At 52.0% G+C, this 17,624-nt stretch overlaps 1 protein-coding gene across 7 annotated transcripts in view; it reads right to left on the reverse strand.

Annotated features, from left to right (window-relative positions):
• Positions 1-5,602: 5,602 nt before the first annotated feature.
• ARHGAP22 (Rho GTPase activating protein 22) overlaps positions 5,603-17,624 on the reverse strand; it is a gene marked incomplete at its 5' end in the record, with an annotated part of 200,371 nt that continues 188,349 nt past the window's right edge. For 6 of the 7 annotated variants that reach the window (XM_079715532.1, XM_079715529.1, XM_079715534.1 and 3 more), the window contains 5 exons: positions 5,603-6,134; positions 11,805-12,708; positions 14,618-14,739; positions 15,333-15,406; positions 16,301-16,433. In XM_079715532.1, coding sequence (XP_079571658.1) covers positions 5,906-6,134; positions 11,805-12,708; positions 14,618-14,739; positions 15,333-15,406; positions 16,301-16,433 — 1,462 coding nt within the window. In that variant the 3' untranslated portion in view covers positions 5,603-5,905. Of the gene's footprint in view, positions 6,135-11,804; positions 12,709-14,617; positions 14,740-15,332; positions 15,455-16,300; positions 16,434-17,624 lie in introns of all 7 variants that reach the window. The other variant, XM_079715530.1, reaches the window with a different exon arrangement.

Raw genomic sequence — 17,624 nt, forward strand, 5'->3', positions numbered from 1 at the left:
GAGAGACATGCCTCAAGATCAGTACTGAGGGTTGTTGCTGTTGTTTTTTCTGAGAAGTAGAATTAAACATTGTTTTGATTCTGTTTCATGTATCATTCCTGCCATTCAGCTCATTCCAGCTGAACCTCCTCCATGGCATATACTTTACATCTTTGTGCACATTACTTCCGCCATTTGCCCATTTGAAATCCTCATTGCTGAAGGCCCACGTTTGATAATTTCTCCTCTGATAAACTTTCTGTGCAAGGACTTTTTATTTCATGTCCCCATTGCATGTTTCCTTTAATTTATTCGTTCATGCACTCCCCATTTTGTTCCACAGAGAATACAAGACAACAACGTGCTGTATGTCTTTTCCTGTTGTTCTTTGAGGGCATCCTGTGTGCTAATCTACTGATGCTTCGCCTTGGAATCCCTTGGATGGAAGAGCCTGTCTTACTCCTAGATCACGATGACTGGGAAGTAGGCATTCAATCAATATTGGTCTGGGTAAGCTAATGACTAGGACTATCTTCTATACCGTTGCTATCCTCTGAAATCCAGTATTTACTGCCTTCAAAATCTGGCATAAGGAAACTGCATACAGCACTATGAAATTACTGTAGTAATGTGATCATGTGCTCTGACACCAGATACCTAAGTAGAATCCTGGCTTCACACTAGTTGCCTCACCTACAGCAAGTTGCCTAAACTCTTTATGGCTCTGTTTTCTCAGAAGGGGTTAGAGGGAGAAGTTGATTCTGATATAGAAATAGAAGTATGAGGGGGATGGTTTTTCTACAAGCTTCCCAAGATGATTCTGATATGGCCCGTCCATTCGGTACCAGCTGCCTTGGAGAACTAAATACCAAATCCTCCACCACGAGCAGTGACGAATGGGAGACAGGGTGTGGCAAAGAATGAGGTAGGTCATGCTCCAGGGTGTTATTAAGAAGGGAACTGGGAAGGTACCAGGAGACTGCTGATGGAGCCCAGAAAGGGATGAGGAAGTGGAGGAGAGGCAGGCCATGCTACCAAAGTGGTGATCATGCCCCCACCCTCCCTAAAACCCTTCAAGGACTCAATACCTAGCAGTGATGCCCCAAGTTTGTTGCACTGAACACTAGTTCTGTATTGAATTAGTAGCAATATTCTTGGAGAGCTTACTCTATGCCAGGCACTTAAGTGCTTTGACTGTATGAGCTCACAGAGTTTTTACAACAACTTTATGAGGTAAGAACTGTTACTCTCCCCTCCTATTACATGATCAAACTGAGGCACAGAGATGCTGAGTAACTTGCTCAGGGCTACACAGCCAACAATGCAGTGGGGCTAGGATCTGAATCTGGGTAGTCTGCCTCAATTTTCACTCTAACCACTGTGCTCTACTGCCTGAGAAATCATATGTGAATAAAGCGTTTGTGTTCAAATAAATTTGGGGCTGCTAACTAAAGGTAAGATGTTCATCATTTTTCAGGACTTCTCAAAGAGTTCGGTATGTATTTCCATAAACCTACCTCAACTGTGTCCCCATCCTCCATCTTCCTATCTCTTCTCTCCGAAGCCAACCCCTCCACTTTCCTTGTCTTTTTTCAGACTTGCCTCTCATTATTGCCTTCTTTTCTTCCTCACCAGTCTCTCCCTCTCTGCTGGATCATTCTTGGCAGCATACAAGCATGCTCTAGTAATCCCCTTCTTTAGAAGCTCTCCCTTGTCCCCTCCACTTTACCACCCTATTTCTCTGCTCCCATTCACATCTGCACTTCTGGAAAGACTGATCTGGGCACAGTGTCTTCCCTTCACCTCTCATTCAGTCTTCAGTCCATTACTGTCTAGCTTCTGGCCTGTCACACTACTCCACTTGGCCTGGACCACACCAGTAGTTCCCTGACTAAATTCCCTGCTGCTACTCCCTCCTGCCCCCAAATTCATCCGCTGTCCACCAGGGGCCAAAGGAGTCTTGTTGAATGCGAGCCAATTCATGTCTCTTTATTTAAAGCACTTGAATGCTTTCCTATATCCCTTCAAATAAAAATAACTCTACCATGGGAGACAGGGCCCTACACGGTCTGGCCCCTGCCTGATTCTAGCCCTGTCCATCTCCCACCATGCCAGCAAGGATGCTGGCACTCATGTAACTTTTATAGCTCTTCCCCTTCTGCCTGCAGCTGTCTGGTTACATGACTGCCCCTTCCTGTCCTTCAGTCTCAGTTCTGTCACAAAGAGACAGTGTCTCATGTGAGACAGCTCCCAGCTAAGTAGATAAGACAGTTACTCCACCACTGCTGCTGCCACGTCTTGCTGTCCCTTTGTGATGGAACTACGTAGGATACCGGTAGAACTCTCCAGGGGGCTGGGGCCCTGCATCAAAAGGAGGGGGAGGGCTTCCCTGGTGGCGCAGTGGTTGAGAGTCCGCCTGCCGATGCAGGGGACACAGGTTCGTGCCCCGTACTGGGAAGATCCCACATGCCGCGGAGCGTCTAGGCCCATGAGCCATGGCTGCTGAGCCTGCACGCCTGGAGCCTGTGCTCTGCAACGGGAGAGGCCACAACAGTGAGAGGCCCGCATACAGCAAAAAAAAAAAAAAAAAAAAAGGAGGGGGATATTGTTACTGACTCCATTTATTGCCCACAGATCACGGAGGCTGGTTACGTGGACTCTATTCTGAAGCCCATTTACTGTGTGGAGTGAACACGGTTCATGCCTGGTCTGTTGTTCCACCAGCCAGGTAAAACAAAGAATATCTCTCCCTGTTTTTCTGTCTCTGCCTCTCTTTCATACACACACATCCCTAAAACTGTATTCTAACTTCCTAAAAAAGGAACATTTGCCAGTCTTTTAAAATAAGCCAACTCCCTTTTTTTCAGTATGAGACTTAAAATTTCCAGTTTTTCTTTAGAGTCAAACACGAATTTTAAAACACTTTTGAAGTAATTTGGGAGCAGAATCCTAGATTTTCAGTGTTCCACTACTGCATGGTTGATTCATCCATAATTTGACAATTTTTAGTAAGTTGCCTTTACTGAGAGCAGTCATGTAGGTTTTCAAAAAATTGATTCCCTGTTTTTTCACATTTATAATTCATTGGTTATTATTATTTTAAAATTTAAGGATTTATTGTTATTAACCCCTTAATTTCTAAACTGATTACAGAATTTAGTGACAGGCTTCAAGAGGTCTTTGAAAGCTGAAGTTTTAGTATATGTGGTTATTTTTCTTCAAAGGGTCCATAGGCTTCATCAGATTCTCAAATGTATTTTTTTAATCGAAGTACGATGTTATTTTAATTACTGCTGTACGGCAAAGTGAGTCAGTTGTGTATATGTATGTATGTATATATATATATGTGTGTATATATATATATATATACATACACATTCTTTTTTTATATTCTTTCCCATTATGGTTTATCATAGAATATTGAATATAGTTCCCTGTGCTATATAGTAGGACCTTGTTGTTTATCCATTCTATATGTAATAGTTTGCATCTGCTAATCCCAAACTCCCACTCCATCCCTCCCCCAACCCCCTCCCCCTTAGCAACCACCACTGTTCTCTATGTCCATGATTCTGTTTCTGTTTCATAGATAGGTTCATTTGTGTCATATTTTAGATTCCACATGTGATATCATACATTTGTCTTTCTCTTTCTGACTTACTTCACTTAGTATGATAACCTCTAGTTGCATCGGCTTACTAAATATTAAATGATGTCATTACAATAGGTACAACTTGAATCCACAGGTTTGGGAACAGGTTCTGTAAATGCACCTCAGCTGGGGAGAACGAAGCGGATGAGTACAGGGTACTGGGCCAGAGCCCCCCAGTCTCAGTGTGCTTTACAGGCAGAAGTCAGTACATTTTACAGATAGAATGGAGGGTGCTGTTAAGTGGAAATTGGAGGGCAGAACGTCTACTGAATATTGCCAACTAATTTTCAGAGAAAAATCACATTTGCAGGTCTTAGTTTTGCCAGCAGGTGGCAGATGCGGCTCATGAGCTGGTTTTGGGCAAGGACTTGGCCAGAAGCTGAGCCTTTGCCACTATTAATGGCTAAGAGAAGACAGCCTCCCTTTCATCATGTGAAACCCCTTTGGTCTTTTCTGCTCTTTTGATAGCCTGGCAGCATTTTCTCTCTAGCTCAAAGTCGGCAGAATTTCAGGGCTGTGGTGAGGGAACTCAGGACCATAAAATACACGGGTGTTCCCACCAATCTCCTCCTAGCCTCAGTTTCTCCTCTGAATGGGGATCATGCAGCTAATTCCTTTGTTACTGAGTTGTTGTGAGGAATCAGTCACTTCGTATTATTTTCTTTCTCCTTGAACAGAGGAAGGCAATATTTCACCTTCTGGGAAAGCTAGTCACCCAGACTGACTGCTGTGATGGCACTGGTCCTGGGAGCAGATGCAGGTAGTGCTCTCCACTCATCCCACCCCTCGGAGCTCTGCAAGAGAACTCTGACTGCTGATGCTGCTGAGGGCCCTCAGCAGCCACTTGTCCTCTTGGCTGGTGAGGCCAAAAGTGACCCAGCAGCAGACCAGTCATTGGCCTGCCTCACCACTGTAGAGTTACCAGTTGGCCTGGGCCTGTAGGCTTGCACCTTATAGTGCAGAGCCAGCACTTCTGGGAGCACTGAGACCCTGGCATTTAGAGGATTGCTATCACATGATAGTTTATACCTGACTCGAGGGGGCCTGAATGACTTCTCCAGAGACAATAGTCAGAAATTGGGGCACTTTGTTGACCCCACTCCGCTCAAAACCACTGCAGTTTACAGCTGGGGGTAGTGAGAGGTGATAGGTAAGGACACCATGAGCAGGAGCAAGTGATGCTGGCGCTAGCACTGCCTGTGCCCCAGAAGCCAGTCCCCTCTGCTCAGAGGTGGCTTCTTTGGTGCCCCTGAAGGCCCATCCTGTGGAGCTCTGGCCCAGGCCTGAGCTGTGTGTGGTGGCAGCCACAGAAAGGCTTTCTTGAAGGATTTACCCCCGTGGAGCCTTGAAGTCTGAGGATGAACTGGAGGACGAAGGTAAGCAGGCAGGGAAGGGAGAGGGGTTAGCACCAGCTCAAGGGGAATTTGCAAGGGAGATGGGCACAGTCTGAGGCGTCTGCACCTGGAGGACAGAGAACAGGCACTACCTGTCACCTTGGCTCACCTTTCCTTTAGAGGCACACCTTGTCACCCTGCACACTCCCAGGGTGCAGAAGCAGGGAGTGCAGCACCCTTGCTGAGCTCTGACTCACAGGCTCTAGCTTTGGAGCAGAGCTAGAGTCAAGGGAAGGAAAGCAGGTTACCGGGGAAGGTCTGAGAGGAATTCCAGGACAGACACAAGCTGCAGAGGCCCAGGCGACTCAGAGAGGGAGCAAGCAGTGAGGAAAACCATCCTGCCCAGAGCACAGAAGATGGAGCTGAGAGCACAGAGATGTGCCGAAGTCCAGCTTCAATGACCATGGCAACACTGGGTGCTCCTCTGGGACCTTTGCACCCCACTTCTGAAGGCCCCACGCCATTCCACCCATGGGATACCTTGATGACTCCCAACCCTGCGAGAAACAGGAGAGGTCAGTTGGTACCCTCACTTTGCATGCTCATAAAGGAGTCAGGCATCCAGGCATCATGCTTTCAGGGCGAGTTTAATAAAGAATGCAAAAAGGTCCTGGTGAGCTATTCAGATCCCAGGTGCCACCTGTTTTGGCAGCCACGGGACTGTCACCTCTGACGCCTGCCACACCCTACTCACTCAGAGCAGCATCCAGAGCAGGGCTCGAGCTCCTGACAAGGGGTGTCAGGACTGCTCTCTCCAGCTGGCACCAGATCTCCTGGCACCACTGAGGCCCAGGTCCAAGCTGCAGAGGCTCTGGTTCCTCCCGAGGCTGCAGGAGGTTAGGGAGGGCAAGCTGAGCAGCAGCGAACTCTCCCCACTCCTTTACTTTGGTGCTCTGGCACCTTTTGCCCCAACAGTCAGGCTTCCCAGGGTTGAAAAAAACTCCTCCATTTCCTTCTGCAGCAGCTGGTTCCTCTTCTCTGCGTCCTCCCGTGCCCGCTCCGAGTTCCTCAGCTTTATTTCCAGCATTGTGTACTTTTTCTTTTCCTGGTCTAGTTCTTCTTCTAGCTGTGACATTCGTTTCCTCAGGTCGGCACTACCTTCTTCGAGTCTTAAAATTCAAGAAGAAAGACATCATGTTAGACTTGGGCCTGCTGGGTTTGCCAAGAAAACTCCATTGTCAGCAGACACTTGATGGGGCGAAGGAGCTGGTCAGGCCTGGGACCAGGGGAAGGACGTGTGTGGGCTCAGACCCAGTGCTAGGTAAGGCCGCACAGACTGCATCTCCTCACAAGACCCTGGGGCTTTCCCCCATGCCATTCAGGCCTCATTCCCAAGACCCTCCCCTCAGCCTTTGGCACTAGAGGCCAGGGGCCTCCCTGAGTCCTCACTCAAATACGAAGACCACTTACCCTCCCCGCCCAGCCAACTGTCCTGCTGAGGGATGGACTGCCAGCTGGCAGAGAACAGGACTGAGCCCTGTACCGAGAGGGGAACAGGAAAATGTCCTCACGTTTGCTCTTCTATGAGACCCCCCTGAGCTTCTGGCAGAGACAGCAACTCGCAGGAAACCCCATTCAGGTTGTCACTTCATCTTCCGTTCCCTCTCGGCCTTCACACCCGAGCCCAAATGTCTCAGCCATTGGGAAGCTTCTCTTGATCCTCCCCAGCGTATCACCCACATTACTGCTCCTTTTTGCTACCACAGAGCTACACCTCAGGCCTCTGTAGAGGTTAGCACATCTATCTTTTCAACCAGACCCACTCCTGTAAGACATGAGGGACTTGCTGTGCCTGGCTCCTAGGAACCGACCTGACTACAAGACACATGACTGTGGGCAGGACTCAAACTTCACTGAGCCCTGGTGTCTCACCCTGAAAATGCAGGGGACGGCCTCCCACCTATGCACTGTAGCTACGATGGACCAAGGAGACCACGTGTGCACAGCACACCACCTGGCACATGGTGTACATGAAGCAAATATCCATTCCCTGCCCCATCCAGGATGAGGCCTGGGCCTTCACCCTCAACCACTGAACACAGAGCATGGAGAAGCATGGAGAAGTCTGGAAGAAGAGAAGGATGCCCACTTTCACTACTTTGATATAGTACTGCAAGTCCTAGACACAGCAATCAGACAAGGAAAAGAAATAAAAGGTATTCAAATTGGTAGTGAGGAGGTAAAGTTGTTATTATTTGCAGATGACATGATACTATATATAGAAAACCCTAAAGACTTCACACAAAAACTACTAGAACTGATAAACGAATTCAGCAAGGTAGCAGGATACAAGATTAACATAGAAATTGGTTGCATTTCTTTATACTAACAATGAAACAAACAATGCCCTTTGAAACCGCATCCAAAAAAAAAAAAAAAGCACTAATAAATCTCACCAAGGCGGTGAAAGACTTATATGTTGAGAACTACAAAACATTAATAAAGGAAATTGAAGGTTATTCAAAGAAATGGAAAGAGATCCCATGCTCTTGGATTGGAAGAATTAATATTGTTAAAATGGTCATACTACACAAAGCAATCTACAGATTTGATGCAATCCCTGTCAAATTACCCATGACATTTTTCACAGAACTAGAACAAATAATCCTAAAACTTACATGGAACCGTGAAAGGCCCAGAATTGCCAAAGCAATCCTGAAGAAAAAGAACAAAGCAGGAGGCATAGTACTCCCAGACTTAAGGCAATATTACAAAGCTAGAGTAATCAAAATATCATGGTATTTGCACAAAAACAGACATATGAATCAGTGGAACAGAATAAAGAGCCCAGAAGTAAACCCACACACCTATGGTCAAATAATCCTCAACAGAGGAGGCAAGGATATACAACGGGGAAAAGACAGTTTCTTTAGCAAGTGGTGTTGGGAAAGTTGGACAGCCTTATGCAAATCAGTGAAGTTAGAACACACCCTCACACTATACACAAAAACAAACTCAAAATGGCTTAAAGACCTAAGACGTGACACCATAAAACTCCTAGAAAAGAACATAGGCAAAACGTTCTCTGACATAAGTCATGACAATGTTTTCTTAGGTCTCCCAAGGCAACAGAAGAAATAAAAGCAAAAATAAACAAATGCGACCTAATCAAACTTAAAAGCTTTTGCACAGCAAAGGGAACCACAAACAAAACGAAAAGACAACCTATGGAATGGGAGAAAATACTTGCAAATGATGTGACCAACAAGGGCTTAATTTCCAAAACATACAAACAGCTCATACAATTCAGTAACAAAAAAAGCAAACAACCCAGTTGAAAAATGGGTAGATGACCTAAATAGACATTTCTCCAAAGAAGACATATAGATGGCCAATAGGCACATGAAAAGATACTCATCATCACTAATTCTTAGAGAAATGCAAATCAAAACTACAATGAAGTACCACCTCACACTGGTCAGAGTGGCCATCACTAAAAAGTCTAAAAATAACATGTTGAAGAGGGTGTGGAGAAAAGGGAACCCTCTAACACTGTTGGTGGGAATGTTAAGTTGGTGCAGCCACTATGGAGAACAGTATGGAGGTTCTTCAAAAAACTAGAGTTGCCATATGATCCAGCAATCCCATTCCTGGGCATATACCTAAACAAAACTCTAATTCAAAAATATACATGCATTCCTATGTTCATAGCAGCACTATTTACAATAGCCAAGACATGGAAACAACCTAAATGTCCATCGACAGATGAATGAATAAAGAAGATGTGGTATATATATACAATGGAATATTACTCAGCCATAAAAAGGAATGAAGTCATGCCATTTGCAGCAACATGGATGGACCTAGAGATTATCATACTAAGCGAAGTGAATCGGAGAAAGACCAGTATCGTATGATATCACTTATATGTGAAATCTAAAATATGACACAAATGAACTTATCTATGAAACAAACAGACTCATAGACATAGAGAACGGACTTGTGGTTGCCAAGGGGGAGTGGTGGCGGTGGGGAGAGGGATGGATTCGGAGTTCAGGATTAGCAGATGCAAACTATTACATATATATAGGATGGGTAGACAACGAGGTCCTATTGTATAGCACAGGGAACTGCATTCAATATCCTTGGATAAACCATAATGGAAAATAATATGAAAAAGAATATATATGTATAACTGAATCACTTTGCTGTACAGAAGAAATTAACACAATGTTGTAAACCAACTATACTTCAATTATAAAAAAAAAGCATGGAGAAGGGAGAAAGCCTCCTTTCACCCTAGCCTCCCATCTGGGGAGCAGATGTCAGAAGACCCCCCCCAAGGCAGGGGCAGCAGGCCCCCCATGAGCCCCCTCACTGCTTCTCCTCCCGTCCAGGCCCCTCTTTTGCCAGGTCCTCCCTGACCCCTGGTGCTCCTGAGCACAGCCTCCACGCCACTCCTTGAGGGACTTTGTCCCGCCTCAGACTTGAAGCACTTAAAGCACTCAGTGTGCTGACAACCCTCAATCTTTATCTCCCTCAAGTCCACTCAGAAACTTAATAAGTATCTCCAACTTAACAGACCCACAGCTGAGCTCCTGCCCTCCTTGCCCAAGTCACCCTCCTATAGCCCCAGTCTCCCTGGCTCAGTGACCACCTTCCAGATGCTCGGCCAAAACAAAAATGGTGTCTCTCAAGTCAGTTCTTTTTCTCACCACCACACCTGATCAACTGGAAAAACCCAAACATATTCAGAATCTGGCTGCTTCTCCCACCTCGACTGCTGCCCCGTAGGTCCATGCCAGCCACAGGTCTGACCTAGATGGCCATGGCCTCCTAACTGGTCTTCGTCTGCCTCGTCAAGCGCTCCTGAGCACAGCAGTCAGTGCACCTCATCAAAGTGGTCAAAGTCCTCCAGGTCTTCCAGCAGCTTCACATCTCACTGGCAATAAAATCAAAGCATCACTCCTGCCAAAATGCCTTGCCGCCTGCCCCACCCCGACTCCGCTACGCTTTCAGAGCTTGCCCAGACACTCCACCAGTACACAGTGGGGCAGGGACTCAAACCCATAGCCTGCCAGGCAACAATACTGCATTTCCCCTGAGAACCCCAGCCTCCAAGAAGGTGAAAGATCTAGAAGCTCAAGTCAGCTCCACAAACAGCCAAGAAAGTGAGATGTTGATTCTGACCCCCTCTGAGGCTGCCCTCAGACAGTGTCCGCCGAGTAACACTTCCTGTACACTCTGAGCTCATCTTCAGCAGTAATCACCTTCCAGTGAATCTGCAGGGAGTTCCTACTATTACCTCTGCCTGGTCAATTCCAACCCAGTGCTTACATTGTGGGTTTTCTCCACAATTTTAAACCCCGGAGTTTTACTCATACTGTGTCCTTTCTCCTCCTTGCTCAGCTCAGTCCTATCAGTCCTTCAAGTCCTGGCTCTGACATTGCCTGCTGTGACTTCCCCCAAGGCAGGGGCTGCTGCCCTCATGGCCCCTTTCCTGCTATTTTCCTGCCGTGAACACAGAGACTGCACACACCTGACACTCCCCAGGTGCCCAGGAGACAGCTGCCAGCAGAACAAGAGGGTCAAATGCTACCATTCCAGCTCCCTGTGGGAATCCCAGGCTCAGAAATAGAAGCATGAATCCCTTCCACCTCCACTGTCTGATGGAAAAAGGAAGCACTCAGAACCCACTGAAGCCCCCTGCTAGTGGGTGGGACATGGGTTCATAGGTCTGATGCATAGGCTGATGCAAGGCCTTCGGCAAAAGCAGCTAAGGGGTCTGAGATGCTGATGGAAGCACCGCTCACTGTCCAGTGTAGGCTTTGCTGGTGATTTTAATTGGGGAACCTGGCCTCTCAGAGCTGGAAAATGCCCTCTGCACAGGGAGGCTGGGAGGATGGAACCAGGGCCCATCAGTGAGCAAGCCTGCAAGCCTTAAAGGGTGGCACGAAGGACTTCCCTGGTGGCACAGTGATTAAGAATCCGCCTGCCAATGCAGGGGACACGGGTTCGAGCCCTGGTCCGGGAAGATCCCACATGCTGCGGAGCAACTAAGCCCGTGTACCACAACTACTGAGCCTGTGCTCTAGAGCCGGTGCAGCCACAACTACTGAAGCCTGTGCGCCTAGAGCCTGTGCTCCGCAACAAGAGAAGCCACCACAATGAGAAGCCTGCGCACCGCAACGAAGAGTAGCCCCCGCTCGCGGCAACTATAGAAAGCCCATGGGCAGCAACGAAGACCCAATGCAGCCAAAAATATATAAATAAATTTATATATTAAAAAAAAAAAAGGTGGCACGAGGTGTCCTCTGTGACCCAGCAGAAGGGAGGGCTTGGCTCAGCAAGGCCAGCTCCCTCCTCAGAGAAAATAGGATTTTGATCCAGAAGAAGTCCTCACTCTACATCAGGTCCAACCATGGGCAGTCAACCAGGCTGGCCTGGGGCCTGCAGTGCACGCATGCCCTGCCCCAGTCCCAGTTCCCGGGCTACAGGACATAACTTGGGGGCCTGCCTCCTCCCTGACTGAGGGCCCCAGAGGGACCGCCACTGAGCCTCTCCATCAAAGGCCTCTGACAGCATGCCACCCCTCAGCTCCTGAGCTTTCCCAGACATAGGATCCCCACCCCTCCTCTCCCAGCCCTGTCCTGTGGGCATTGTCCCAGAAAGGCGGCTCCTGGGCGCTGGCTGCTCTGAGCCCTGCCTCCAGGAGGCTTTCTTTCAGAGCCAGAGGCCGACTGCCCGGACCGGTGCCCAGTGAGCTGGCTGGCTGCGAGGGCCCGGCCCGGCCCAGGGAGCACCCGCCTCACACTCGCCCAGCAGCTGCAGCCCTTTACCTTTTCACACTCGTCTCGTACTCAGTCCTCTGCCGGCACAGCTCTGCCCTGAGCTCCGTGACCAGGCCCTGGAGAGCCTCAGTACGGTGGGCGAGGTCCTGGGTGAGGCTGCCTGGGTCACTGGGCTCGCTGCTGCTGATGCAGGCGCCCACCCTGTCCAGGCAGTGGTCAAGGTCTGGGGATCTGCACTCTTCGCTGCTGCTGGGGACAGGGGAGGGCTCGAGGACCCCCTCAGTGTGGAGGGAGCTGCAGGCAGAGGAGTCACTGGCCCTGCACGCTGTGCAGCTGCTGACCGAGCCCCTGGCTGAGGCCTCGCAGGAGGAGGCCCCAGACCATGGCATGCTGGCCACACTGGGCGTGCTGGGAAAGGGGCTGGGCAGGGGCACGTTGTCATAGGTGGAGAGTCTCTGCTCGGAGCCTGAGTCCTTGAACCGGTCTCCCGATGAGGCCCGGCGGTGGCCTCGCAGGGAGGACAGCCCGTTCATGAGCCAGTTCCCTCCGGAGGAGATGATGGGCACCTCCAGGGATGAGGTGCCCACCTTTGGGCTCCCCGACCGGGACCCTGACTGCCGGAAGGAAGACCTCCAGTTGGGCAGAGTCTGCACCTTCTTCCCAGGGCTGATGGCAGCAGGGCTGCTTCGGCTACCCAGGCCTGTGGGAGAGGTTCTAGAGAATGCCGCCACGGCAGCCCCATCCAGAGAAGAGGTCCTGTGCGAGGGCAGGCCGGGGGCACTGGGGCTGCCGGGCTCTGCCTGGCTGTCCCTGGTGACCTCCTCGGAGCCCCATCCCACAGTGCATGGTGGGCTCCCCCGTGAGGAGGCTGGCGCTTCCATGGTCCTCGAAGTGAAGAGCTGGCTGTGTTTGCGGATCAGGACGGTCATCAGGTGCTGGACCAGAGAAGTGCCTGCCAGGAAGAAGGAACGAGAAGAGCCTGGCTGTGAATGCCTCCAGTTCAGGCTCTCCAGACCAGTCAGGGGAAGCTGCAGCTCAAACCCAGGGTGCCCAGCCCTGATAGTAGCCCCAAATCAGGCTACTCCTCAAGTGAGGGCTCAACAAGAGCTTGCCATGTGCCGCCCCAAAGGAAAAGACGGCCACCACCACCCCAAATCCAGGCAGGGACAGAAGGACCATACCCAAGAATCCCCCTCCTCCAATGTGGGCCCCGGAGCACAGAGCAGCACTGTCTCTTCGCACCCACTCCACCCGGCTGGCAGGGGGAGGAGCAGGCACAATGCCTGGTAAGGCTGCGGGCTGAGCCAAGGGCAGGCTGGGACTGGAAGCCAGGACCTGGCCCTCTCGGCTGCCCCATATGCTGCCCACACTGGCCATGCCTGACCGTCCACACTCTGGGAGGCACAGGGCTCTGGGACACAGAGTAGAGATGTCTTACAGATGCATGTAGGCACACGTACACAACCCCATACACACACATACACACAACCCCGTGCACACAGACAGATGGACACGGCTGCCCCCCAACGTGAACAGCCCCACACACGCACACAATCCCTCTTCTCCAGGCCACAGCCCCTGAGATGCAGCCTGTGGCATCTGTGGGGACTCGGTTCCTGAGGCTGTGGGGTGGGGGGAGGGGTCAGTGACAAAGGGAGGCGGTGCAGAGGGACCATGGTATCGATCCTCCTGCCTCGTTCCCTCCTGTTGTCCTCAACCAAATACCAGAGACTGGGGAGGCTTCTGCGTGATGAGGAGGGTGATGTACTTGGATGGACCCTCCCACTACAAGTAACTGAGAATCGTGGGGAAAACTAAGTAAACAATCTTTAGTCCAGAAAATTAGGTGAGGCAGGAACTCAGCAAGTCAGTGGGGTGAGCATCTGCCCTCAGACGTTTGTGCAACCTGGCAGGCGGGAGCCCTGGGGAGACCTGCCAGTTAGGCCAAGGGCGTGCCAAGTGAGAGCACCACCCCCAACGGTTACACCCTCGGCTGGGGGTGGTGAGGGACAGCTCCACAGCCCACCCTGCCCCTCCCCTAGGTCACGCTCGACAGGAATGGCCACTCTGCCCTCAGCCTGCCTGGCACCAGGGGCAGCGGGCTCCAGCTGGCGTTGGGTGGGTCCTGTGTGAGTCCCCGCCAGCGTCTGCGCTCAGCCTGGACTGGCTGCGGGTTTCCTGCCTGTGCTAGGCTCTCACACTAACCCCACTGGGACAGTCTTCCATGGGGTCTCCAAGCAGGGCTCTCATTTCCATGCCAGCCTGCAGCTGTGCCCTTTGAAAAGTCGGGCTGACAGAGTCACCTTGCCTCTCCTGGCCTGTCTCCTCATCTGTAAACTGGGGGCAGTAACCACAGCGCGGGCTGCTTGTGAAGATTAAAATGCGGTGGTAGAAGTAAAGTACTTGGCAGAGGCCGGGGCGTGTTAAAAGCAGCTGCTGTTGCTATTTTTTTTAATCATTATTAGTTTTCATTATAGAACGGAATATTCCTAGGGTTTGCAAAAGCTGACATCCAGAAGAAGCCTGTGACAATTACTTAATCGAAAATTACTTCAGTAAAGCAAAAACATCTGTGTGTGTTCAAGGGCAAGTGCGCTGACCTTTTCCACACCCGCCCCCCAGCCTCTCTCACCATTCTAACTGTACCTTATGACCCCATCCACAGGGCAAAACTACTTTTCCTCTTATAGCCGACCCCATGGGGGAGGAGGCGCTGGAGGAGGCGGTGAGGAGGTCCAGAGAGGCTGCTGCCAAGTCCCCAGGGATGGAGCCACCCTTCCTGCCGGCCTGGCGTTGAGGATGCTGAGGACTTGCCCAGGATCAAGGCGAGCCCAGAGCACCACGCACACCCCCACCATTACCTTCCATGATGGTCACTGGGTCTTCTATCTGTGGCCGAAGTATATTAGGTCCAAAAACAGTTGCCAGATTCTGGACGCTCATCTTGTTGACATCTGAGTGGGACTGAACTTCATCCAGAAACCTGCAATGTAAGGAAGAGACAGTTGGCAGAGAAGCAAATCCTGATGCCAGATCTACTGGGAGCTGCCTGGCCCCCATGCTCAGCTGCACCCACATTTCCACAGCTGCTAAGCACAGCCAGCTGCCCCTGCCAGGCTTGGAAGAAGGCAGAGCTTCCCCTAAGATCTGAGAGGGCCGTCAGAAGCAAAGGCCACTGGGACAAGGGCCTGTCATGGAAGGACACACAATTCTCCCACCTGCGGTGGGGGCAGATGCCCAGGAAGGCCCAGATACCCCCAGACACGGGGCTGGGTGAAGGCCACCCTGCATGTCCTCTCCTGGCACCCTAAGCCTAGGTCGTGATCAGGAGGCAGACCATGGGGAGGGGATGGTGAGAGGCGCGCAGGGGAGGCAGAAGGAACAAAGGCTGTATCCTTTTCCTTCGGGAATGATGTGCTCAGGACTGTAAGCTCTGTGAGTGCAGTGACTGTGTTCTTCTATATTCCCCACTGGTTTGACAGACATGTGAGTAGAAGCATGACCCAGGCCCCCGACCCCCCTGAAGGGCAGGGAGCCAGAGCACAGGGGAGGGAAGCCCCACCCCTAGTCACTTACTTGCAGATATATCTGAGCAGGTTGTAATTGACCAGGGGCAGGCTGCTCACTTGTTTAGCCAGCTCCAGAGTTCCCTTGGGATTCAGAGAGAAAAACAGCATTTCAAAGACCAGCAAGGAGGCCTCAGTCCTTCTCTTACTAGAGGGAGTAGGGGGTGAGAATCTGAGTCCAGACCTCCATCCACAGCCCATGGGCCTGGCCCCAGGTGACCAGAGGGGCACCACCACTTCCATCTCCCTGGCTTGTGACCTCCGGGGGGGAAGCAGATTTACTTTCTAGAAGCCGTTGGGAGGGATGTGCCTCTGCAGGGCCACAGAGGAATGTCAGGGCCAGCTCACTGATCGAGGTACAAATATTTGCCAGATAAAGACCCCTCAGCTCCCACACGGCCAGAGGGAGGGCAAACAGTCCTTCCCCAGCCGGAGCCCACCAGGGCTGCAGGGGGGCACTGCAGGGGTGGGGTGGGGGGCCTGTCCTGGGAGCAGTCTCGAATTCTTTTGGGAGGCGGCGGGATAGAAACAGATGAAAGGTCTGGTTGTTTCTGAACCCCATGGCCAGCCTGGGCAGCCTGAGTTGGTTGTAGGAGCAGGTGATGGAGCAGGAGTGCCTACTGGGTGGTGGCCCAGCCTGAGCTCCCTGTGCTCAGGGGCACGGCTGGGTCACGGCCTGCTTTAGGAAGTACCTGTCCCTCCGGGAGACAGAGGGCCGCACACAGGGAGGGGATGCTCCAGGCACCTCGCCCCAGTGTGCCCTCCACACACAGTGGGATGTTCCAGCCCTCCCCAGATTAGCAGGTTCTAGGCCCGTCCCCCACAGAGCAGGCTGCTCCAGGGCACCACCCCCCTGACACACACACAGCAGGTGGCAGGATCTGTGTGCCATGAAGAGTCACAGAAAGTCCTGTTTCCACATACCCGCCACCAACTAGCAGGCCCACCCCCCAGGGTGGGTCCCCATGAGCCACTAACCTCCCCCTCGTCCTTGGTGAGCAGCTGGGCGCAGCTAAGGAAGTCCTCATACCTGGCGAAGGGGACCACAGGCTCGGGGAGCTCCCGCAGGTAGAGCTTCAGCAGGGAGGCCACCGTGTGCACGTCTGTTGTGCTGCAGGCAGAGGGACAAGTGTGAGGCCTGGGCACCAGGGAACTGCAGGAGTGACCAGTACCCCGCCCCAGCCCCACCAGGGGCAGCCTCTGCTCTCACGTCCATGTGTGTGCGCGCACACGCATGCACTGTGACAACTGGCTGGTGAACAGGTGAGCGTGAAGGGCCCCCTTCCACTGCCCTGCTGCCTGCCCCAGGGTACTCTGGAGGGTGACGTGCAGCTGCTCCACACCGGGGAGGCGGGCAGCCAGGGGCACAGCTGTCCTTCGACCCAAGCCTGAGCTTGCTCCTCTGCCCAGGCTCACCCTCCAATGGAAGCAGGAGGGCTGTGTCAAAGGCGCCCACCACGCAGGGCTGCTGAGCCCCTTGAAAAAGGGCAGCTGTCCCTGGGCACCTGCCACCAGGGGCTGGGCAGGTCAGAGGTCAGGCCCTTTCCCTGGCTTCTGGGCTTCTATTCACACTATGGATGTCCCATTTCCAGCGCCCCAGAGCCCCATATGTGCACTCCCAGGCATCAGTCGGCCCTGTGGAGGGTGGCAGCCCTGGGCCTGTTTGGACTCTGGGTTCAGGTCCTGGACTGCAGTCTCGGCACCTCCTCCAAGCTTGCCTTCCAGGCCCCAGGTATTTCATCTGCTTTTCTAGGGCCCTGGATTTAAACGCTGGACCTGCATTTCCCTCATGGGAGGTGCTCAGGAAAGATGGGCCTAGGACCAAAAGAACATGGCTGTGCCATGAAGGTGCCACCTGGCCCCGGCTGTCCAAGGCTGGTATCACTGAGCTAAGCCCTGGGGTCCCTTCCACCCTGGCATTTGGAATTCTGGGGTTCCACAGGGCTACATGCACCTCAAACTCACGCACCCAGAGCCCCTCCCTGCCTCAGGACTGGTGGCTCTTGGTGGCTGCCCGTCTGGCCAGTGGAGCAGCCTCCATCCCTGCCACCACCTCCCCTCTCCAGCCAGGCATGCTGCCGCCCACAGCCTGCAGTGACTTCTCTCAGCCACCTCCTCTGCTGACACATCCATTTCCTGGGTGCTTAGGTCCCCAGTGGGTGCCCAGCCTTGAGCCCAATGTCCTTTCTCCCACCTGGGGACCCCATGAGTTCACTGCCAGCCACTGTGTGAGCAGGAGCCCCAGGAGGATGCGGGGAGGGATGGGAAGCCAGGAGGATCAGCTGCTGGCCTTCGGACAAGG

This window comes from Hyperoodon ampullatus, assembly GCF_949752795.1.
Source record: "Hyperoodon ampullatus genome assembly, chromosome: 1".
NCBI lineage: Eukaryota > Metazoa > Chordata > Mammalia > Artiodactyla > Ziphiidae > Hyperoodon > Hyperoodon ampullatus.